The sequence below is a fragment of the Micromys minutus genome (genome assembly GCF_963924665.1).
Source record: "Micromys minutus genome assembly, chromosome: 11".
Classification (NCBI taxonomy): domain Eukaryota; kingdom Metazoa; phylum Chordata; class Mammalia; order Rodentia; family Muridae; genus Micromys; species Micromys minutus.
The window spans coordinates 51,027,143-51,051,593 of record NC_137980.1 but is presented as its reverse complement, the minus strand read 5'-3'; the positions used below and the strand labels follow the sequence as shown (position 1 = coordinate 51,051,593).

At 46.9% G+C, this 24,451-nt stretch overlaps 1 protein-coding gene across 1 annotated transcript in view; it reads left to right on the top strand.

The window, feature by feature from the left end:
* The window catches only part of CNBD2 (cyclic nucleotide binding domain containing 2), a gene marked incomplete at its 5' end in the record, with an annotated part of 53,157 nt that extends 33,279 nt beyond the window's left edge, over nt 1-19,878 (top strand). Inside the window, 5 exons of the mRNA XM_080924860.1 lie at nt 1,035-1,149; nt 7,184-7,361; nt 9,246-9,366; nt 14,946-15,109; nt 19,536-19,878. Coding sequence (XP_080780986.1) covers nt 1,035-1,149; nt 7,184-7,361; nt 9,246-9,366; nt 14,946-15,109; nt 19,536-19,854 — 897 coding nt within the window. The 3' untranslated portion in view covers nt 19,855-19,878. The remainder of the gene's footprint in view (nt 1-1,034; nt 1,150-7,183; nt 7,362-9,245; nt 9,367-14,945; nt 15,110-19,535) is intronic.
* Nucleotides 19,879-24,451: the final 4,573 nt, after the last annotated feature.

Genomic DNA, 24,451 nt, shown 5'->3' with positions numbered 1-24,451 from the left:
GACCCTGGTTCAAAAAAAAAAAAAAAAGAGGAGGAGGAAGAAGAAGAGGAGGAAGGAAGGAAGGAAGAAAGGAAGAAGAAGAAGAAAGAGGATTGAGCATTGACTGCTCCTCCAAGGTCCTGAATTCCCAACAACCACATGGTGGCTCACAACTATCTAATGGGATCTGATGCCCTCTGCTGGTGTGTCTGAGAGAGCAACAATGTACTCACATATATAAAATAAATGATTAAATCTTAAAGAAAATACATGATGTCATCCTTTGGTTTATACATGCAGACACATGCACACAGGACACACACACAAGCATGTACACATGTACAAAGAAAAGCAATAGCATAAAATAATATTCGGCCTGAAGTATAACGGGTTTCTTTTTGTTTGTCTTTTGACAGAAAAGTTCTCTGTGTAGCCCTGGCTGCATTGAAATTTGTCCTGTAGACCAGGCTGGCACATCTGTTGTACTTGCTTTTCTTTGGAACCTAGCTGATTTTTTTTTTTTTTTTTTGCTTTTTAAAAATAATTTTTTGTTTTATGTGTAAGGGAGTTTTGTCTGCATAAGTGTACCACATGCATGCAGTGTCCTCACAGGCCAGAAGAGCGTGTCAGATCCCTTGGAATTAGAGTTGCAGCTGGTAATGAGCTGTGTGGTAGCTGGTGGCTGAGCCTGTCTGGGACAGTGGCCCGTGCTCTCGACCTCTGAGTCATCTCTCTATCCTCACAGGCCATCATGTCTAAGATTGGAAATTAACCACAATGTTAATTGTAGAAGTCAGGGAACAGGCAGAATCAACAGGATGTGTAACCTGCAGTTCACAGCGCCACCAATTGTGCCATTCCATCCTCGAGGGTGACTTTGGTCAGTGTTAGTACCATGTTTAGTTTTTATGCTTCTACAGGTGTTGTTTATGTGGAGATAGCATTTTTATCAAGGAGCACACCAAATAAAACAAAATGGGGTCAGGTGAGGTCAAAGCCTGGCCAGCTGGGGTGTCCGGGTCTAACCCTTTGTTTGTGTCCCTTGATGTGTCCAGGGCAGCTGTGAAATCCTGCGACTGCTAAACCTGGGGACCTGCCAGGCCTATTACAAGTGGGTCTGGCAGCAACTGGAGCTGTTGGACCACAAGCCTCTAAGAGTTCACGACAATGGTAAGTCATGTGGCCACATCTGGCAGTTGACAATACAGTTGGCAGGGGAAAGGTGTGTCCCCTGAGTCCCTTCCTGGCTCTAGTCCCCGGTCTATGGAAGTGCCTCCTCCTGCCCCTGTCTTTCCCTGGCTCTCTGCTTCTCACACCTTACCAAAGCATCTTTATTCAGAGAACTCTCCCAGACTTCTCGTGCTGAGGCAGCATTCCCCTCGGCTCCTGCTATATCCCATTTGTGTCTGCTGAATTTGTCTTCTGTCTGTCCCACTGAAGTCATACACTGAATCTGAGTTGGTTGTTAAAATCGCTGTCTTCCTAGAATTTAAGCTCCATGTTCTCGGGTGTCTTGCATGTATTCAGAGTGACTCACAGTCAATAGACACTCATGTTGCTACTGTGGATGGTTTTAGGTCTGTTCTGAGATGTGATTGTATCTGTGTGTTCTCTAGCGCCCATCTAAGTTCATATAGATGCCATGAGTAGCAGCTACCATTTATTGAATTCTGCACGTACCTAGTAGTTTGGCTGTTTATACGTAAGTGTAACTCATCTAAAGGATATATTAGTCAAGGTTCTCTAGAGTAACAAATTATAGACTGAATCTCTACATATTTAGAAAGGGGATTTATTAGAATGACTTACAGGCAGTGGTCCAGCTATTCCACAATGGCTGCCTATGAACATAAGGCCCAAGTAGTCAACAGTTGCTGTTAAGTACACAAGGCTGGATGTCTCCGCTGGAATCCCAAAGGAGTAGGCTCAAATGTCAGTGAAGGAACGGTCCTGCTAGTGAGGTGAGAAGAAGCGGGCAGAGAGCAAGCTTCCTTCTTCCAGTCCTTATACAGACCTTCAGCAGAAGGTGTGGCCCAGGTTAGAGGTGGGTTTTCCCTTCTCTAAAGATCTGAATTAAAGTGTATTCCTACTTCAAAGATCTGGATTAGAGTGTATCTTCCTAATTCAAATTGAGCAAAAAAAAAAAAAAAAATCTCTCACAGGTGTGCCCCTATATTTGGAGGTTTAGGATGATTCCAGATGTTACAAGTTGGCAACTAAGAATTGTCATCACAGCAAAGTGTCAATAAGATACAATTATGTCTCCATTTCACAGATACAGGAGTGGGGCTCAGAGAGGCAAGACTCTTGTCTAAGGGTCACATAGAAACTAAGAATGGAGACCTCAGAGTGCAAGGCCAGCTTACTGAGAGAAAACCAAGAGCTTTCATGTTTGTCAAAGGCTCCAGCCTTACTCATACTCCATTTCTTATTGTTGAACACAAACAGTATCAGGAAAAAACACCTAGAATCTGCCTAAGGTGGTAGTTTCCTGAGTCTGGACCCTGTGTGTGTGTGTAATGTGTGTGTGTGTGAGAATGTAAGTGTATATGTGTGTGGTATGTGTATGTATGGTATGTGTGTGTGAGTTTGTGTGTGTGTATGTGTGTAATGTGTGTGTGGTATGTGTGTGAGTGTATGTGTGTGTGTGGTATGTGTATGTATGGTATGTGTGTGAGTTTGTGTGTGTATTTGTGTGGTGTGTGAGTGTGTGTGTGTGTGTGTACTATGTATGTGGTATGTGTGTGAGTGTATGTGTGTGTGGTATGTGTATGTATGGTATGTGTGTGAGTTTGTGTATTTGTGTGGTGTGTGAGTGTGTGTGTGTACTATGTATGTGGTATGTGTGTGAGTGTATGTGTGTGTGTGGTATGTGTATGTATGGTATGTGTGTGAACTATGTATGTGGTATGTGTGTGAGTGTATGTGTGTGTGGTATGTGTATGTATGGTATGTGTGTGAGTTTGTGTATTTGTGTGGTGTGTGAGTGTGTGTGTGTACTATGTATGTGGTATGTGTGTGAGTGTATGTGTGTGTGTGGTATGTGTATGTATGGTATGTGTGTGAGTTTGTGTGTGTATGTGTAATGTGTGTGTGTGATACACACATTTGAGTAAAGAGGCCCCAGCCCTCAACAGACATTCTCAGTGACTCAGGAGCTACACATTTTACCAAGTGTCAGCTCTGAACTTCCTTCCAGCAATCCCTTGAGATTATAATCCAGCCTCTCCAAGGGTCATTTGGTAGATGTGGCCTGTGTGACACTGGACAAATGATTGTCACCTTGTACAGTCATGCCCTTGGGCCCTATAAAATGTAAATTATGTTCCCTATATCAAAGTATTATTTGGGTATTAAACAAATGAACAGGGCTGGAGAGATGGCTCAGCAGTTAAGAGCACTGACTGCTCTTCCAGAGGTTCTGAGTTCAATTCCCAGCAACCACATGGTGGCTCACAACCATCTGTAATGGGATCTGATGCCCTCTTCTGGTGTGTCTGAAGACAGTGTACTTATATATAATAAGTGAATATATCTTTAAAAAATGAATACACAGAACTGAGAGACCACTCCCTGGGTGCATGAATAAAGGGTAGATACTTGTCACCCTCATTACAAGGTGGCTGGCAGATGGAAGGGACATCAGCTCTCATATCACTCCATAGACATAAGGCTGTACTGAACAGATTTGGATATGCTATGTTCCTATTATGGTCCAGTTCAAAATACTTTTAAATTTCTCTTTTGATTTCTTCTTTGACCCACTGAATATTAATTGGGGTGTTATTTAGCTCCCACAGATTTGGGGGCCTTCCAGCTATCTTTCTATTTATTATTTTCATGATAAAATATTCGGTACAGTCTGAATCCTCTCAAACGTGGTGAAACTTGTTTTATGGCCCAGAAAGCAATCTATCTTGGTAAATGCTCCATTTGCATCTGAAAAGAATATGCTGTTATTTGGTGCTGCGTGCTGTGAATGTTAGTCGAGTGGTCTGTGTCCTTCCTGATTCTCTGCTCTGTCAGCTGTTCACTCCGCGCTGAGAAAATCTCCAGCTGCCATGTTCCCTCTCCCCCTCCCCTCTTCATCACAGGCTGACGTTGACTTCAAGGTCCTAGGGAACCACAGAATTGACCTAATCACAATGAGAAAAATGAACTTCTTTTGAGGTGCTAGACCTTGAACCCCAAACTGCACAGACTAGGTAGGTCTGCCATGACAGCATTCTTGGCCTAAAATGAACTTTTTTTCCCTGTGGTAGCATTCTTTGCTCAAAATCTACTTTTTCTGATACTATTTAATTTAGTTTGTTTGATTACTATTAGTTTGATATTTCCCTTTCTATCCATTTGCGTTTACTTCTTGGGTATCTTTGTATTTTAAATGGATTTTTTCTCTTTCTTTTCTTTCCTCTTTTCCTTTTCTTTCTTTTCTCTTCTTTCTTTCTTTTTCTTGTGGTAATGGGGATCAAACCTAGGGTCTTGTATGTGCTGGGGAAGCACTGTACTCCAGAACTGTATCTGTGGCCACTAGGATAGGCCAATTTTAATCTTTTTCAACCTTTTGTTTATTTTAAGTGGGAAGGGCATGTGTGCATATCAGAGGACAAGTTTTAGGAGTTAGCTATTTCCTTCCACCACGTAGTGGGGGATCCTGCAGGGTTGAACTTAGGTTACCAGGCTTGGCAGTGAGGGTCACTTTCCCACCCCTCCTTGCCCAGACAGGGTTTCTCTGTGTAGCCATGGCTGACCTGGAATTCATTCTGTAGAGCAGGTTGGCCTTGGACTCAGAGCTCTGCCTGCCTCTGCTTCAGAATGCTGGGATCAAAGGCAGGCACCACCACCGCTCAGTGGCCAGCGTCTTTTAAAAATGAGTTTCTTAAAAGCAGCATAGAGTTGAGTCCTTACCTTTATTCAGTTTTAATTCAGCCTGACAATCTCTGCCTTTCCCAAGATGTCTAAAACATTTACGTGTAATCCATGTAAGACTGAAATCTACTGTCTTTCTACCTCTTTCCTGTTTCTTCTGTCTGGCCTCTTTTACTTAACCCTGCCTTTTGAGTTGTCTTACATGATTTCTTATATGGTTCCCTCTTATTGTCTTGTGGGCTCTTTGCTGTTTCTGTGTTGTTTATTTTAGTGCTTGTCTCACGAAGGTGGCATGACCGTAACATGTCTGTCTGCAGCGAGCTGTCACACACTGAATCACATACAGTGGGTTTTACTTTTTTCCTCCCATACACTGCATTCTCGAATGTCTTAAAAACTGAGCAATGTGTGACCATTAGTATCGCTTCAGCTGCTCACCTTTTAAATGTACGCAATGAATAAAGTGTTCTGATAATTCACATGATTACAGTTTCTTTTTTAAAGATTTATTTATTTTATGTGTGAGTACACTGTCGCTGTCTTCAGACACACCAGAAAAGGCGTCAGATCCCATTACAGATGGTTGTGAGTCACCATGTGGTTGCTGGGATTTGAACTCAGGACCTCTGGAAGAGCAGACGTGGTGACAATTTCTCTCAGCTTTTCTGTGGCTGAATACTTTCATCTTCCTTTGTAAAAATTTTTCTTTTAATTTGCTTTTACATGTGTGTGAGTGTGTGTATGTCCATGCATGCTGGTGCCCATAGAGGTAAGGGTTGGAGTTACAGGCAGGTGTGAGCCATGAAATGTGAGTGTCTTCTCTCAGAGATGCAAGTACTCTTAACCACTCAGCCATCTCTCTGGCCAGGGGGAGCAAGCCAGTAAGTAACATCCCTCCATGGCTTCTGCATCAGTTCCTGCTTCCTGACCTGCTTGAGTTCCAGTTCTGACTTTCCTTGGTGATGAAAGTATTTTAGTGGAGCCCACAGTTAAGAGACTTTGAACTGAAAAAAGACTTTGAATTTTAAAAGAGGTTGGATATTTTAAAGAGACTGAAATTTTATTATGTAAGATTTTCTAAATGCTGTGGAATTCTTTAGGTTATTTAGATCTTGGGGATGAATAAGAAAATAAGGTTTAAGGCTTAATAGTGATGTGTTTGTATGTCAAGTTGACAAGGGGTCAATTGTACTGGCTGGTTTTGTGTCAACTTGACACAGCTGGAGTTATCACAGAGAAAGAGCCTCAGTTGAGGAAATGCCTCCATGAGACCCAGCTGTAAGACATTTTCTCAACTAGTGATCAAGGGGGGAGGGCCCAGCCCATTGTGGGTGGTGCTATTCCTGGGCTGGTAGACCTGGGTTCTATAAGAAAGCAGGCTGAGCAAGCCATGGGAAGTAAGCCAGTAAGCAACATCCCTCCATGGCTTCTGCATCTGCTTCTGCTTCCTGACCTGATTGAGTTCCAGTCCTGATTTCCTCTGGTGATGAACAGCAATGTGGAAGTGTAAGCTGAATAAACCCTTTCCTCCCCAACTTGCTTCTTGGTCATGATGTTTTGTGCAGGAATAGAAATCCTGACCAAGATAGTGACAGACTTCCTCTAACAAGGCCATACCTTCTAACAGTGCTACTCCCTATGGTGCAAACATATTTAAGCTACCACACTGGCCCACCTTGTTCTAAGCCAGAGTCTCTTACTAAGGCATAGAGTTTGCCAAGTAGGCTGGGCTACATGGCCCACAAGTCCTGAGGATCTGTTTGACTCTCCCTCCCCAGGGCTGGGATAGTAAGTACAAGCCACCATGCTCAACTATTTACATGGGCCTTTGGGGATCAAGCTTTGTACACTCTAGGCAAGCACGCTACTAACTAAGCTACACCTCTAGCCCTAAATGTGATCTATTAATAGAAAGAAGGGAGCTTTGAATCAAATAGAACTGAGTTCAAATTAGGTCTTTTAGAAGGCAATTTAAATTCTCTGCTCTAAAATCTCATTTCTCCTACATAAGCTAATTTCCTTATCTAGATGTAATGACATAAAGATCTAACGGGCTACCAGTGAGGGCAGTTTATGGAGCCTGCCTTCTTCCTCCTCCTCCTCTCTCCCTTCTCTGTCACTGGTTCTGTAGCCTTGGCTCGTCTAGAACGCTGGCCTCAAAGTCCTAGAGACTCCCCCGACACTCCTCCCAAGTGCTGAGGTTACAGAACAGCCGCAAAGCTCCTGCTTGCCTTCCTTCATGCCCCAGAGCATAGGCAGTTATCTCTGGTGTTCTTCCTCTGTCCCATGCTACACAAGGCCCACTGGCATGTTTCTCTGTGCTTTCTCTTAACAGAAATGTCTCCAAATGAGAGATTTAAGGAATTCCAGATCAAATCATATCCTCTACAAGACTTCAGTTATTTGAAACTTCTGCGTCTTCAGAAAGCCAGAGAGCAACAGGGAATAACCTTCCATGGGAAGATCAACAAAACAGAAAATAGTCTCCCCAAGTTGCTGGGCCCGAAGACCAAGTAAGCTGAACTCTCAGCTGGTAGGATGGTCTGACGTGGGTGTGCAGGAGGCAGAAATGCTAGGGAGGGTCAGAGGTGCTGAGGGTCAATCCTAGATGCTGAGTGTCGGGGTAAGGCAGCCCAGGGAAGTCCTACGTTTGGTATCCAGGCCTGCAATCGTTGCCTCTCATTCACATGGGATCTCCTGGCTATGGCAGAAGTCCATGTTTGCTGGGCCCCTTTGACTCTGCTTCCTCAGGAGACTGCTCATCTATGAGAGCAAGCTCTAGTCTACAGGTAAGAGCTTGACTTGCAGTCAGTCCAACCCAGATTTAAATCCCAGTCTGGTTACTTGCTTTGGGTCTGTGTCCCTGATCAAGGGATCTGAATTCTCTAAGCCTATGCAGACAGGGGTTTCTGAGTCTCAGGGTCACTCTAAGCCGATAGTTACCTGAAATATTACTAAGTCATACTTAATGCCGACAGAATGCTTAGCACCAAGCATTAAGTTATCTATCCCTAAAGGTGCTGCGGTTGTCACTCCCAAAGGGTTGTTTGTTCAAGGCTACATAGGTAGGAAGAGGTAGAGCCAGGATCCAAGCCTGAGAAGCTGGTCAAACATATGTCTTTTATCTGGTAGGAGTCTCACAGCTAGCATTGGGACAGATCCACATTGAGACCTATGCTTTGGCCTTAACTTTGAGGACCTGAAAAGCAGGAAAAGACCATAGCTGGGCTTGCAGGAGCACCACCCACTTTCCCCCTCCCATTTGAAACTCGTATATCATAAAGATATCAAAGTTGGGTGTGGTGGTGCACGTCTTAGATCGAGCACTTGGGAGGCAGAGGCAGGCAGATCTCTCTGAGTTTGAGGCCAGCCTGGTTTACAAGAGGGAGTTCCAGAAAAGTCAAAGCAACATAGAAAAATCCTATCTCAAAAGAGAGAGAAAAGGAAAAGAAAAGAAAAGAAGGAAGGAAAGGAAAAAAAGGTACCATGGGGTCGGTGTCAATGTCCTTGTTTCTTTCGTGGCATCGTCATTTATCCACTAACACTTCTGGTCTGTTCCACCAAAACTTCCACTCTGCTGGCATCTGTAAGATCGGCACCAATGGTTTCCAGGTAGTTTTCCTTTGTAGGGAGTATTCCTAGTTCCAGCTTTCCCGAGGTAGAAATAAAAACAGACCCGGTGTTTTTGCTGAATCAGTAAGGAGAAGGGACAACATGGACCTGGAAGTAAAAGACACAGGGACTGCTGTGCTCTCCTCAGAGAGGCACAAATGAAGCCCGTCTTGTATGAGCTGAGCTCCAGCTATACTCAGCTGATAATCTTTTCTCTATTTCTAATCTAAACTGCCTAGATTCTCTCTTCCTGTTGCCACAGACCAAAACCAAACACAATACAACAGAATTGTGTGTGTAAAGTTAACAAAGGCCAGGGTCTGTAGCCCAACCAGGAAAACTTACCTTTATTAAAAAGAGAGGCCACCTCTACTCTGTGTTCCTGTCAAAAAGCCTCAACCTCTACTGTGTCCCAAGGTATACACTTTGAACAGTCTCTTTTTGTAAGCAGTCCTCCTTGCTGGGAACTCCGTCCCCATAGGAGCTTTGAATTAAGTAGACCCGAGTTCCCACTGGAACTTTATACCTGGACTTGTTCACCAGGCTGGCTCAGCAGTATAGGGTCATCTGCTCCTTCCTCAGCAAGCAGCTTTCTGGAAACTAGTTTCTAATTTCTTTGTCTCCCAAATCCAGTTTCTCTCACACATCTCTAATCCCAGCCAGCAGCAGGCAGACTCCCTCTGGGTTTGAGTTTTCCCACCTTCTTTGGAGGTGTGAATTCTCCAGGAGGGCTTTCATCTGCAGTAGGGCCTGGCAAACAGTTCTAACAAGATGTCACATTTCAGATCCAGGTATGGTCAACCAGTCAAATGTCCCATGGTCAACACCAAATTTGGTGAACTCCCCAAGGAGGCCATAGTGGGGGTCTACATGAAGGTCCACACGATACAGGAAGGTGATATTGTGGTAAGTGTACCAAGAGCGTTCTTTAGTCTGATACACAGCACAGATGGGCTTGGAATGTATTGCTGTGAGCAGAAAGGCTCAGAAACACATCTTTCTAGACTTGATGATATAAGAAATAGTGTTAAGAAATAGTGTTAGGCTGTAGATGGCTCAGGGGGTGAAAACGCTTGTAGCTCTAGCCTGACAGACTGACGTAGGTCCATGGAGCACACAGTAGAAGGGAAGAACTGACTCTTGACCTCTGACCTCTACATATGCAATGCAGCATGTGTGTACACACACATTAAGATTATTAAGAAAAGAATGAAATGGGGCTGGAGAGGTGGCCCAGCGCCTAAGTGCACTGGCTGATGTTCCAGAGCTTGGAAGGCAAAGGAAGGCAAATCTTTCTGAGTTTGAGGCTGGCCTGGACTTAGTGAGTTCTAGGTCAACCAGGATTATACCATCACACCCTGTCTCCAAGGTAAATGAAATAAAGACACAGTAAGGATGTTATGGTTGGTCTTTGAAGAGTCGGGGGACCAGGGAAGAAGAGGAAAGGCTTTAAGAGACTTACAGACTATGTTACTGTATTACAAGGAAGCAGAGGGGTGGGCAATCAGGGAAAGAGAGAACCAGCTGGAGATGAGGATGATCTCCCTCCCTTAGTCAAGCAGAGGGAAGGGAAGGAACAAAAATAATCCCTGCATATGGCTATCACAGTGGAGAACTGGGAGAGAGCTCAGCTGGCAAAATGTTAGGTATGAGCACGAAGTCCCTGAATCTGAGCCAGAGCTCCAGTGAGAAAATGGGGTGTAGTGTTTTGAGCATGTGGAGACAGGTGGATCCTTGCTTGGCAAACTCCAGGCCAATGAGACCCCTTCTCCAAAAAAGAAAAAAAAAAAAAAAAGCCAACACAATGGCTCCTGAATAATGACATCTAAGATTGACATTGACCTAGGGTTTCTACATGCATGTGCACACAAGCGCATACACCCACACACAGCAAGATGCTGTGATGAAGCCCATTACTTTTTATACAGAGACCCTGTCATAGAAACAGACAAATTTGTAGATAGGGCTGCTGCTGCTGCTGCTTCACAGTGCTAAAGTGCTTGTCTAGGGAGGGATGGGGGAGGGAAGCAGACTGGGGAGAAGAAGAGGTAGGTGGAGGAAGCTGGAAGCCGGCTCATTCCTTGAGAGCTCTGGCTGCTCTTGCAGAGGTCCTGAGTTTGACTCCCAGCACCACTGGGTGATTCACTTCCAGCACTAACATGGCAGCTCACAGTCACCTGTAACTCCAGTTCCAGGGGTGTCTCCTACCTCTGTGGGCACCTGCATAGGTACCACACATACACAGCATACAAACAAAGGAGAAGAAAGGAGGTAATTTATATATGGGTGGTCTTGTGTTACAGGCCTGCAATCCCAGGCACTTGTGACGCAGGAGAACTGTAAGTTCAAGGTCAGCCTGAACAACTTAGCAAGACCCATTTTTAAAAAACAAATAAATAGGGGCTGGAGAGATGGCTTAGCGGTTAAGAGCACTCGTGTGTTACTCTTTCAGAGGGCCTGGGTTCAAATCCCCCATGATAACTCACAACTGTCTAACTCCAGTTTCAGGGGAATCGAGCAGGGCCTCTGAGCACCAGGCATGCATGTGGAGACAAAACATTCATACTCATTAAACCCATAAACAACTAAACAACCACACAAAAGAAGATGGCAGAGATGTAGCTCTGGCAGGACCCATACCTAATACCTAGCATGTGTGAGGTCCTGGATACAATTTCCCAGTACTAAGGAAACCACACAGCCTAGAAGATGCAATAGAATTGTTTACAGACAGTATGGATGCCCACAAAAACAATCTCAATAAATCAAAAACACTCCAAAAACTGTCAGATAATTACAGCAAAGCAGCCGTTAGAAGTCACTTGTTTGGGGCCAGGTGAGATTGCTCAGTGGATAGAGCATATGTATAATTTTAAGATGCTAGACTGCTACATATAGGGGTGGATTCGTGTTAAAGACATCATCATGAACTCAGATTTAACTCTGATATACGTAGAGAGGCTTATATGGAGGGATGGCTCAACAGTTAAGGGTGCATACTGTTCTTGCAGAGGACCTGAGTTCAAATCTCAACACCATCGGATGATTCACAACCCTGTTAACTCCAGCTCTGGGGGATCTAACGCCCCCTTCTGGCTCCCGTGGGCACCTGCACACATGTGACATTCACTCACTTGGGCACATAAATAAAAGATAAAGTAATAAATCTTTAGAGGCTGGAGAGATGGCTCAGCAGGCAAGTGCACATGCTGCTCTTTCGTTTGATCTGAGTTTGGTTCCAAGAATCCATATCAGGAAGCTCCGGGGGATCGAACCTGGACCCCTGGGTTCTTCTGGACAGACCCTCTTCTGACTCTTCAGACAACTGCACTCACACATGCGCACACCTCCACCACATCTGCACATAATTAAAAGAAAATAAAAATAAGTCTTCAAGACATCGGAAATCTAAATCCAATGTAGCCAGGCAGAGTTTGATGCCCCTATTTGGGGCAGTACTTCGGGCCAGCTTAGACTGCATGGGAGATCCTGTCTCAGGGACCAACAGCAACAACAAAGCAATAGAAAGAAAAGAAAAGCCTAATGCAGTAACTTGGTCACCTTTTAACCCGCAATGAGTGTGGGGCTGAAAGGTAGGAAGGCGCGGAGCTAGCAGATGCAGAGCACACTTGGGAAGGGGCTGTATATGGTTGCCTGGAGCCTGGAAATGGCTCTGTCACCTGGTCCTTTCTGCTGTGCTCAAGACCATCCTTGTAATCCTTTTCCACATGTCACCACTGTTGTGAATGTTCTTTTCCGCTGGCCTGAGTGTGTCAGGGCGCCTGGGTCCCCAGCATCATCCATCAATACTGAATACTGACTTAAGGATTTTTATTTGCTTGTTTTGTGTGTGTGTGTGTGTGTGTTAATCTCTTGGGAAGGTTTTCCTTTTGTTTAGTAAGCTAGTAACTTTAAACTGGTTCCACCTACCCCCATCCATGGTGAAACAGAACTCTGCTCCCTTGCCACGAGATGTTCTGAGATATTTAAAGAACGTCATTTTGGTCTCATTCAGCATTTCTGCAACCAGGCTCAGTGCCAAGGCTCCAGAGATATCTTCTTTCTCAAGCGGAGGATCTTCCTCTCCAGCTCTTTCCATTACAGTTCCAGCCGCACCCAGTGCCCCTAGCCCCCTCACGCACACACTTCCTGCTTTTCTGCTGTGTGTCAGGGTTTCCAGGTTCACTTTGTACAACCCAGGGCACCAAGATGGTAGCTGAGGATACTCAGGCCAGCTAGAGGCAGGGAAGATGGGTTGATGGTGACATGGTGGGAAGTTGTGTAAGGGGCAGGAGTGACTGAGTCCCTGTCACATGACACTCCTCCCCCCATGCTAGGATGCCCAGGAAACAGGTGGGGACTGGAGCAGAGGCCCAGATTTTGAGTCAAGAGGAATAGCTTCTTGGAGAAGCAGGCTCAGGCTTCTCATTTTCGTTTCGCTAAAATCTGTGTGGCACTCAGCAAATCACTCCCCTTCTCTGGATCTGTGGTCTCATCATGAGTGTAGAAATTCCCCAAGGCCAGTTGCTGCCTCTAACATGTGACTTCATGTGCATACATGTTCATTCAGCAGATTCCTGCATGTCTGGCCCGTTTTTAAGAACAGGATGAGTGCCAGTGTGGGCGAGTAGAGCAACCTGGCTTCTGCCCCCTGCACCACATGACCCAGTGAGGGACACGCGACAAACAGATGAGTTACAAAGATGGAAACAACTGGACGGTGAGGCTGCACGTGGACTGGAAACCAAGAGGCTTCTTACATGGGGTGGTCAAGGAAAGACCAGGGGCTTTGAGGAGTAATGTTTAAACTGAGACTGTTCCAGACTGAAGGGAAGAAAGTGCAAAGGCAGGAAGGAGGCAGGGACTAGAACGGAGTGCAGGCGGCTTGAAACAGCGCACACAAAGTGTGTGGAGCAAGGCCAGGCTGGAGAGCTGGGCAAGGGTGAGCTAGCCCAGGCCTTGACAGCAGAAAGGAGGACTTTCATTATCCCTAGGGTCTTTGGGAGCAGTTTTAGGGGTCTAACTAAAGAGACCTGATGTGGCTCTGGTGTGGCTAGGCAGTAGATAGAGCCCATGCAGGACAATGTTGTCCCACAGAGGTCACATCCAGTTACTTTGTGTCTCATTATCCTGAGCAAACCCTTAACCTCTTTGTTCCTCAGCTTCCTAGTGTTTTGTTGGCAGAAAGCAAGGACTCTGAAGACAAACGGGGTAAAATCCAAGGTTGGTCGTTTCTGTGACATGTGACAGTTGCCAGTTCTCCGGGCTCAGTATCTTTGCTGTAAAGTGCGGATGCGCGTAGGAGCCACATCCGTGGTTATGTTACGAAGTGTTAGAGGCTGCGCAGCAAACAGTGGCGTCCCACCACCTTTGTCTAGTCTGTGATTACGAACTGCATGACTGTGAACCAGCAAATTCCTTTTCTGAGTCTTGTTTTCCACATCTGAGGGTGAGGAACCCTGTGCCCGGAGGCAGTAATGAGGATTAAATTTGTGAATATTTTCTCCAGCCTTGAAGGTCAGCCATGTGGTGGTCTCTGGGCAAGGCCTGGCAACGGTGAGGAGGGGCCACGGTGCCCACCGTACTGAGGATGGCAGGCTCTGGGCTCACTAATATCTGCTCCCCATATTGCCTGAGTCTTAACTGCTAAGAAGTTGAACTGAGTCTCTGGATCTGGGAGTACAGTACCACATTCTCCTCACAACTCAGCCTGCTCAGGATGGTTTCATAAAGGGGGCATGATGGCAGGCATGGTGGCTCACTTTTAATCCCAGCACTCAGGAAGCAGAGGCAGGTGGATTTCTGTGAGTTCCAGGACATCCGGGGCTATGTACAGAGACTCTGTCTAAAACAAACAAACAAACAGGCTGGATGTGTATAGCATATCTGCTTATCTGTAGTCTTTATCGCTTTTGCATATGTAACTACAGAGGACTCATTCCCAAGAGCAGAAACACCACATGAACTGTAGCAAAGGGGACAAACGCTCTCCAAGTCAGTGGGCGTAGAGCAAGCATTACGGTCCATGGGAAAAGTTGGCATGAAGGCGGCTGGGGAAGGAAAGGTCTAGAAGACCACCAGTCTTTCTCTTTTGAGTCTTAGAAGACAGAATGGGTTTACTCAGCAGAGAGAAGTGTTTCAGGGCCAGGCACCATGGTGTTACGCCTGCCCTAGCTCTGCTCACAGGCTGAGACAAGATGCCCTTGGATCCGGGCAAGCTTGGGCAAACGGGAAGGACCCTAGCTCAAAATGGATGGACAGATTGGAGACTGGACACAGGGGAAGTTTAAATACCCATGTGAGCGTCCCTGAGAGCAGAACCCCTCGATGTGTGTTGCTGGGACGTTGGAAGGCCGGGAAGTGCGCTGGTGTGAAGTGGATGGAACCCTGGGCCTCCCCTCCCTGGCCTCATGATTCCCACCTAGAAAGTCTGCTGGTGAGTCTGGCTTGTCTGTGAGGTTTCACTGTCTGGGACTTCTCCTTAGGGCATTCACCAGGCCTTCCTCCCAGAAATCCAGCGTGATGCTCGGCCCTTCATCCTTCTGAGCTTGGGAACAGAGTTGATACGAATAAGAAAAGAAAAATTTTTTAACATGATTGATGTGGAGACAAAGGCAAAGATGATAAAAACGGACGTGGACTATCCCAGGTCAGTGCTGAGAAAGTGCGTACATGTTTTAGATCCGCTGAATAAGGCTTCCCATTAGCAAGGGGAGCGGGAGAGGGGAGGGGGAAGTATGCATGTGTGTTCATGCTCAAGCATGTGCATGTGTGTGTGGGGGTGAATGGGCGTGTGGGGTGTGGGTGAATGGGTGTGTGGGGTGTGGGTGAATGGGTGTGTAGGGTGTGGATGAATGGGTGTGTGGGGTGTGGATGAATGGGTGTGTGGGGTGTGGGTGAATGGGTGTGTAGGGTGTGGGTGACTGGGCATGTAGGGTGTGGGTGAATGGGTGTGTAGGGTGTGGATGAATGGGTGTGTGGGGTGTGGGTGAATGGGTGTGTGTGTGGGGGGGTGAATGGGCGTGTGGGGTGTGGGTGAATGGGTGTGTGGGGTGTGGGTGAATGGGCGTGTGGGGTGTGGATGAATGGGTGTGTGGGGTGTGGGTGAATGGGTGTGTGGGGTGTGGGTGAATGGGCATGTAGGGTGTGGGTGAATGGGTGTGTGTGTGTGGGTGAATGGGTATGTGTGTGTGGGTGAATGGGTGTGTGTGTGTGGGTGAATGTGTGTGAGTGTGTGGGTGAATGGGTGTGTGTGTGGGGGTGAATGGGTGTGTGTGTGTGGGTGAATGGGTGTGTGTGTGTGGGTGAATGGATGTGTAGGGTGTGGGTGAATGGGCATGTAGGGTGTGCGTGAATGGGTGTGTGAGGTGTGTGTCCCTACTTTTTTCATTTAGAAAGACAATAGGGTGTTCTCAGGCACAATCATATTTTGCATGTATGTGAAAAATTTAGCCATTTACTTTTTTAAAACTTAAATCAATGCACATGCATTAGATTTCATTGTGGCATCTTCTTTTCTTTTCTTTTTTAAAGATTTTTTATTTCCTGTATGTGGGTACACTGTAGCTGTCTTCAGACACACCAGAAGAAGGCATCAGATCTCATTACAGATGGTTGTGAGCCACCATGTGGTTGCTGGGAATTGAACTCGGGACCTCGGGAAGAGCAGTCAGTGCTCTTAACCAATGAGCCATCTCTCCAGCACTCCACCTTTTTTCCCCTCTTTTTTCTTTTTCATTGTGGCATTTTCAAACAAAATTTGTTTTCTCTCCTGTTCCTCTGGTTTACCCTTGTCCCTTCCTGCCCCACCCCCCACATGTAGTCTTGTCATTTATGTAGATTCTAGTGTGAACTGGAGAAACAATATAAGGGCTTCCCCAACCCTGCACTGGACAGACTCAGTGCTCGGGAAGGTAGGTACGTAAGTAGGAGTCGCTGAGGCCCGGTATGGCAGCTCAGGGCAGTAAACCTGGCACTGTGGAGGTGGAGGTAGGAAGATCAGGAGTTCAAAACTATCGAGAAAGTTTGAGACCAGTCTGAGCTACACCAAGCCCTGTCTCAAAATTAAAAACAAAAGCGAAAGAAACTGGGTAGAGCAAAGAACACTTTGTACGCGGCTGTGGCCAAGCTTTGGCTGCTGGTGAGAGAAAAAAAGTTGGAAATGGCTGTTGGCTTCTTCCAGCTGCAGGGCGCCATTTTCTTCTGCAGCCTGGGTGTCTCTATTAAATGTGAGGAGCCTCGGCCCCTCACGTGATGCCTGTGGCAGGGGCAGGTGTGTGACCGTCAAACTCCTGGAGGTTTCCTTTGGCTGTCGGAGCAGTTGGCCCTTCACTGCTTGGCAAATGCTTTGCTATACCATCTCGGTGCTGCCAGACAGGACTGAAAGCTCACTCGTTGTTGAACTCCGGGTTTCCTGGACTGCCCAGTCACTCAGGAAACAGGGCCAGTGTGTGCCTTTAATGCTTCGAATTTAAACCGGGCCTCTGTCCTGTGAGTGTCCTAGGCTAGACAACTGGAAAACTACCCCTTCAATGCCCACGGCACGGCACACACGACAGAACAAAGATCTGACTACAGTGATACAGCAACAGTAGAGGAGAGGTGGGTTTGGAGATACTATTTACTCACAAAATAGACTGGACACCAGCACGACTGTTAGAACCTGTAGGTGACACACAGTTTTGTCTAACTTGGACTCCAGGTCCAAAGGTAAATTATCCTGTAGGGATTCGTAATTATGTGCCTGTCCCTCATAGGTTTTGGCACGCTCCCTTGGTCTCTTCAAGCCTGTAGTTCCTGTCTGCAAAATGGGTTAGCTGTGAAAACTGAATACTCAGCTAGTGTAGCCAGGCGTGGTGGCACGTGTCTCTAACCCTAGCATCCAGAGACAGATGTCTGAGTTTCAGGCCAGCCTGGTCTGCAGATCAGGCTCCAGGACAGCCAGGGCTACACAGAGAAACCAAACAAACAAAAAGACTCAGCTGGGCATGTGGTAAATGTGAGTGAGAGTGAGAAAAATACTCTGTTGTGTAAGAAGATGTGAGTTAAGAGAACTTTTAAAGACAAGGCGGCCTGGTCCGTGAGCTGGCAAATGTCTGCCAGCCAGGTTGCTAGGAGTCAGGAGACAAGTCTCATGTTTGTTTCCGTGGTATAAATGTACCATCCCGCTAGTTTCTAGCTACCAACATGATAGCACTCGGCACAGCACTGAGAAGAGATGTGCACAGTTAGCTTTCATGGGCGGGGACATTACTAATATTTACAGGTCTGTGTCTGCTGGGTGTTGTCTTAGGCTGATCTCTAGGGACCGCAGTTGCCGTTGTCATGATCAATGTCATTTCGCCAGGGAATGTCCATGGCTACCCGACAGGTGAGTCCAGATGAGACAGGAGAAGTTTGGCAATGCCCTTCCCTTGCTGTGGTATCACTGCTGCTCCCTGAGATGCTGTGATGAAGGGGCTGAGAGAAGGAGAGGGAGGGGGGAGAGAGAAGGAGGGGAGGGAGGGAGGGAGGGAGAGGGAGGAGTGGGAGAAGAGGGAGACAGAGACAGACACTGAGACCCAGACTGAGGAGAAAGACCTTATGAGTTGGACATTTGGGTTGTTTCTATTTTTACTGTTATGGACAATGCTGTTGTGAATGACCATCTTACAAAGGTTTTTTTTTTTTTTTTTTTGAGACTGCTTTTTAAAAATTATTTATTTAATGTACATGAATGAATAGATAGCTCTGTAGCTGTCTTCAGACACACCAGAAGAGGGCATCTGATCTCATTACATATGGTTGTGAGCCACCATGTGGTTGCTGGGAATTGAACTCAGGACCTCTGGAAGAACAGTCAGTGTTCTTAACCACTGAGCCATCTCTCCAGCCCCTAGCACGGGCTTATATATGAGGCTATTTTCATTTCTTGTAATACTCTTGGTGTAGACTGTGTGGTAACTGTATTTAACCTTTTGTGACATCACCAGACTGCTTTCCAAAGCAGCTACACCAATTAGCATCCCTCAGTCCTGTGGAGACTTTCGCCCACTCCATCAGAGCATCTCCATGCTTCTGATGGTAGCTGTCTCATGGGTACCAGTGGCGTCTCATGTGGAGGCACCCTCATCCCATTGTAGTTTTTCCTGACATCTCCCCCAAAGCTAAAGACTAATAGCAGCATATTTTTTTTTCTGATAGGCTCTTGCTATGTAGCTCAGGCTGTCCTAGAACTTTTTGTGTAGACCAGGCTAGCATCAGACTCCTCCCCCTTCTCTGGCCCCTTGAGTGCTGAGCTCATTGTCACACGCCATGACCAATAGCCTTACTATTAGCATTTTCAATTTATTTTATTACTTTGTGTTTGTCTGTGTGTGCTCATGCTGTGTGTGTGTAAATACATATGAACCATGGAGCTCCTACAGAGGTCAGAGGACAACTTTGTGGATAAGCTCTCTCCTTCCACCTTCCCATGGGCTCTGGGGGATAAATAAACCCTGGTAATCAGGCTTATGTGACAAACACCTCTATCCACAGAGCCATCTTGCTGGCCTTCTTTTGCCTTTTTGAGACAGGGTCTCATTCTGCAGCCCAGAATACTCTCCAGTTCACTGTGCGGCCCAGAACTCTCAAATTCACAGCGATCCTCCTGCGTGTGCTTTAGAAGTCCTGAAATTACAGGCATACATCGCTGTCCCCGTTCCAGCTATTTTATTGCAGGGTGTAAATCGAAAGTTAACTTCAGTTCACTTTATTAGGTTCAATATATCAAAAGTATGATTTCTACACATTATGCATTTGAAAAGTAATAGTTCACATTGCTTCGTGGTTGTGAGTCTGACTCACACTGGCCACATTTCGGTCACTTATTAACCCACTTGTGGCTCCTGGCCGTGGCAGCAGGGCAGCACAGACGTAAGGAACTGAGTTGGTAGAAAAGCAAAGGAGGTGGAGAAATGTGGGGAAGAACAGAGCCAGGGTGCAGGGCATGTGGTTAGGGTTTGAAAGGTGCGGTGGAAGACATCTATTCAGCACGGACAGAGGGCAGAGGCCAGGAGGGGCCCTGGGACACAGCTTCTGTGTTTGCCTTTCAGTGACGAAGACCTGTGTCAGAGGTTCCTGAGGGAAAATGACTGGAATATCTTTCGAAAGGATCTGCTTCGGTTGCTGGTGGAGCCCCTCAACAAGCAGTCATTCATCCCCGCCCAGACCAAGAAGAAGGAGATCTACGACCCTAAGTCTCTGTTCCTGAACCTGTGTAACCTTAACAGGAAGGTGAAACAGCGACATCCCGTTTTCCTGGTACCCCAGAAATACCTGCCCCCCTTGAAAGTTGTCCAAGCCATTTCAGCACCCCGGCACAAAATCCAAGAGCTCCTGCCACAGTATAAAAATGCAGGGGTCCTTGTTTAGAACAAATAAAGTACATTCAAATTAGCTTCTCTGTCCTCTGTATGACGCCTGGGTGGGGAAGATAAAGAGGCATGGTCTCCCTCGACACCTGAGGACAGGAATGAAGGCATGGATGCCCAGGAGTCTGGGGTGTGTCTATTACTGGGGAACTAGTATGACCATTTCCTATCTAAATAGAGCTCCTTCACCCCAATCAGTGGATGCTATGCCAGGAACCAAGGCAGGCCAACTGTTGCCAGTCCACACACCATGTAAGAAAAATCAAGAAACCTAATATTTTAGAGTATTCCTGCTGGTTTTTTTTTTTTTTTTTGAGCATGAGAAACTAATTGAAAATATTAAAACACACACACACACACACACACACACACACACACACACACAGATATGGAACGTGTTGGGCCTGTATGCTGTAGCCGAGGCCTCTCTGGTTGAATGGCAAGGTTGATATCCTATGATGGCACAGACCCACCAGAGACAAGAGGGCAGTAGAGACAGTTCAGGAAGACTCCTCGGTCCCCCTGGTACTCCTAATTTTGAGGCACCTGCTCCCATACAGCCCGACACCAGACTAACCACCATGCCGCCTCTCCTCACAAGCACTCCGGGGCCTGAGAGAGGTCATGAGAGCACAGGAGTCCTCACGCACCCACGGCTCTCCCCCCCGCCCCCCGCCCCTTGAATAACCTGGGTCAGTCTAGTGCCTGGATGTCTGTCTTCCTCAGTAGTGAGCGTGAAGTGGAAAAGCTCAGTGGTCTGCATAAACTCGGAACTGACTATAGTTTTAAGAGGTATGTTCGACATAGAAGGGCTCGTATTAAAAACCATTCTCTTGTGCACCCAACAGAAGGAACAGGAATTTTTCTCAGAAGAGCATAGTTGTTACAGAGAAGAGGACTTAAGGGTTTTGACTTCTTGAATGGCTTTAGAGTCAAGAAATCAGGGACACCGAAGCAGGGGGAGGTGACATAAACCTGTAATCTTGGCACTGGGGGAAGAGGTCAGGAGGGACAGGAGTGCCCTAGTTTGATCATCAGCTTGACACACCTGGGACATTCGCCTGAAGAACTTCCTGGATTGGCTGACCTCCAGGCATATCTGTGGAACATTTTCTTGATTGCTAATTGATACAAGGTTCCAGCCTGTGGTGTGTGTTTCCTGGGCCTGTGGGCTTCAGCTGTATAAAAAAGGTATTTGACCATGGTGAGCCTGGAAGCAGTGTTTCTCCATGATTTCTGTTCCAGTCCCTGTCTCCAGGTTCTTGCCTTTGGTGTCCCTGGACAATGGGCTGTCACCTCAAAGCCAAGTAAGATCTTTATTTCCTCAAGCCGTTCAGTAATGCTGCCAAACTATGTCAAGGAGTTCACGGTCACCCACTATACAGTGACTTGGAGGACAGCGTGGGCTACATGACTTGGAGGACAGCCTGGGCTACATGACTTGGAGGATAGCCTGGGCTACATGAGACCCTGTCAATAAAACATCAGCAGTCCTGCAGAGCAATCTGTGACCTGCAAAGACCAGGTAGTGTGTCCGGGGCCTAAGGAAGTAGGGGGCCTTAGTAGGGATCTCTTTGGCTTGCATTTGGTGGCTCAAAAATGGTGGTGTAGACGTCTTCATTTGTGGGATATGAGCTTTTGGGGCAGTTTCTCTGAGGCAGCTAAGAGGAGGGTGAGGAAGTCTGTGTTCTCTAGGCAAGGGCTCTGTAGCCAGCACACAGAGCCAGAGGGTACGCTAGGCTTCGTAAGCCTCATGGTCCGTCTTACTGGGTCAACTTCAGCTCAGGGATGAGTCAGTAGAAAATATGTAAACAAGAGATCATGGCTGGTGAAGACAAAGTAGGTGGTAATTTGGACCTGACCCACAGGCCATAGCTTGCTGCTCTCCACAAAGGTAGCTGGGGACCTTGAAGGTTCTTGAACAGATGTATCTTGGCCAGAGAAAAAAAGAATGGCTCCTAAGAATCGAGCACCCACAGGATAGCCATCTTGCTGAGTATCTGACCATGGGATTCAGTGACCCGATGGTTCCTGCCAGCTCTTCCCCTGTGGGGTACTGAGGTAGTATGTATATAAGAAGGTAAAGTTCCTTCATCAGGATATTTGGGTCCTACTTCTTGGGAGGTGAGAGAAAAGCTTCCAGAATGTTCTTCCACATGTTCTCTGTGGCAAGGATGGGTAAGAAACAGACTCAAAACTGTGTGTGGTAGCACACAAGCTAATCACCAAACTCCAGAGGCCTCACTGGACAATAGCAAGACCTTGGTTCAAAATGAAAATGAGGAAAGGAGAGCCAAGGGCAAGGGCAGGAAAAGGGGGGGTTAAAGAGAAGAGAGAGAAACACAGGGTGTGGGAGGGAGAGAGAAGTTAGGAGAGGAAGGGCTCCTGGAGTAAGGGTCCTGAGTGAGGACAAGCCATAGGGCTTCAGGGACTCACAGGGAGCAGAATGCAGGTCTCTGAGTCCCCAGGGCAGTGACAGGAATTTAGAGGGACAAAATCTGAAGAGGTAGGTGTCCTCTCCACAGACAGCAGGGAGCTCGTGTGTGACTGCTCCTATGAACTCAGCAATGCATGCATGGTTGGGCCGTGTAAGCCTTCTACTCTACCCTATCATCCTAAAGTGCTTGGTACACAGCAGAGGTGGTTAGTACCATTTAATCAGGAGCCCTATCACTAGGGACAGCTTCCCTCACCAATGGGACCAGACATCAGACTATTTTGAGACAGGGCAGGCTGGGCTGGAAACTCACTTCAAGCCAAGGATATGCCCTCCAGTTCCATTCTCCTTGCCTTAACCTGAGTACTAGGATTACAGGCCCGAGCAGACATACTTAGTTGTATGCAAAGCTCATGAGCTAACCTGGGGCTATGGGCTAGGCAAGCATATCATCACTGAGCTACTATAGGTCCCGCTTGACTCTTAACATTGCCACACTAGGGCAGAGCTTCCAGCACATGAACCCATAGGGACATACTCAGACTGAACCACAGCGAAAGGCTGACGATTACTTTGAAAGTATCTCCTGCCTATTAACCAGGAGGCATCACTCAATTTGTTAGAGAGCCTGAGGCCCGGGAGGCAAAAGCCTTGTCTCGCCTCACTTGCCTGTTGGGTGGCTGATCCAGGCAGCCCGTGTGCCTCTCCCAACACTGCCCACCCCTGGTTAGTCAGCTTTTGAATGTGTGCACTGCTGTGTTACTGTGTTACTCATCTCTCCCCAGCGTGCCACCTGTTTTCTAGAGAGAAACTCTGTGTACCCAGCCTCAAGACTGCACGAGACAGAACACGCTCACCCTCCGCCATGATCTCCCATATGTAAGTAGGCACACCCAGCCAAAAATAGAGCCCCCTGGCAGTCAAAGCCTCCACTGTTTGGGGGAAATGGGAAAACCCACTTGAGAAACAAATAGAGGGAGTGTTGCCAGTGTTTATTATAGGAAGAGTTTTAAGAGCCCATCTTGAGACTGGAAGCAAACACATTTGGTAACTCTCTAGCCCTCGTTGTAAAGGGGAGGGGTAAGCTTACCTTCTGGTCCCGGGAACTCTGAGGGGTGAGGTGGAGAGCTTTGGGACAGCCCAGGTCACTTTGCCCTGCCTGGCACCTTGCTGCTGTTAGGGATGTCACATCTTTAACAAGGGACTTAGTTGCAGGCCTGCCCCTGGAACTGCGGGATGGCCACAGTTTCTAGTGACCAAGGAGTGGGACCAAAGCTGGAAGAGAGGTATTCGCTGCAGGGCTGTGACAACGGGAGAGAGTTGTAGGCAGTAAGAGGCAGCATGATGGGACCCCCCCCTTCCTAGGACTCATTCCTCTCCCCTGTCAAATGTGACTCCTGTCTCTTTGCTACTTTGCATTCTGTTGCTAGGATAAAACCCTCTGATCAAAACCAGGTTGGAAAGACTTCATATTTACTTCCTGGCTCTTTGTTAAGGGAAGTCAGGGCCAGAGCTAGAGAAAAGAAGTAAAGCAGGAGCCTGGAGGACACTGCCTACAGTGGGTGGGGCCTCCTACATCAATCAAGAACATCCCCACAGATATGGCCACAGGTCAATCTGAGGGAGGCAATTCTTCAGATGACTCTAGTTTGTGTCAAGTTGACAGCTGACATTTTCTTGCCTCCACTTCTGTTCCTACCTACACCACCACCACCCCCCAACACATAAATCAAGATGAGAGCAGTTCAAGAATGAAGTGCCCTGAGGGTTAGAGACCATAATTGTTTTCTGATCGCTGTCTTGTGTTATGTAAACCAATCTCCTTTTCTTGGGGATTAATACATTTTTTGGCCTATTTTGAAATTACTTAGGAAAAATACACCATATTTTGAGAAAACAGAGTGTTAGTAACAATCGGGTGACTGAAAAGATGGCTCAGTGATTAAGAGTCCCTACAACTGGCCACACTAAGAGGCCATGGCTGCCTCCCTCCAATTGCAGCCTGGGAAGGCAGAGACCGGGAAGCCCCATATGGAGGAACCCTGGGTTTGATTGAGAGATCCTGCCTCGGTAAGATGGGAGGGCGATGGAACTTGATTCCAACATCATCCCTGAGCCGCTACATGCACTGCACAACCTGTACATGTCATGCAGATAGATA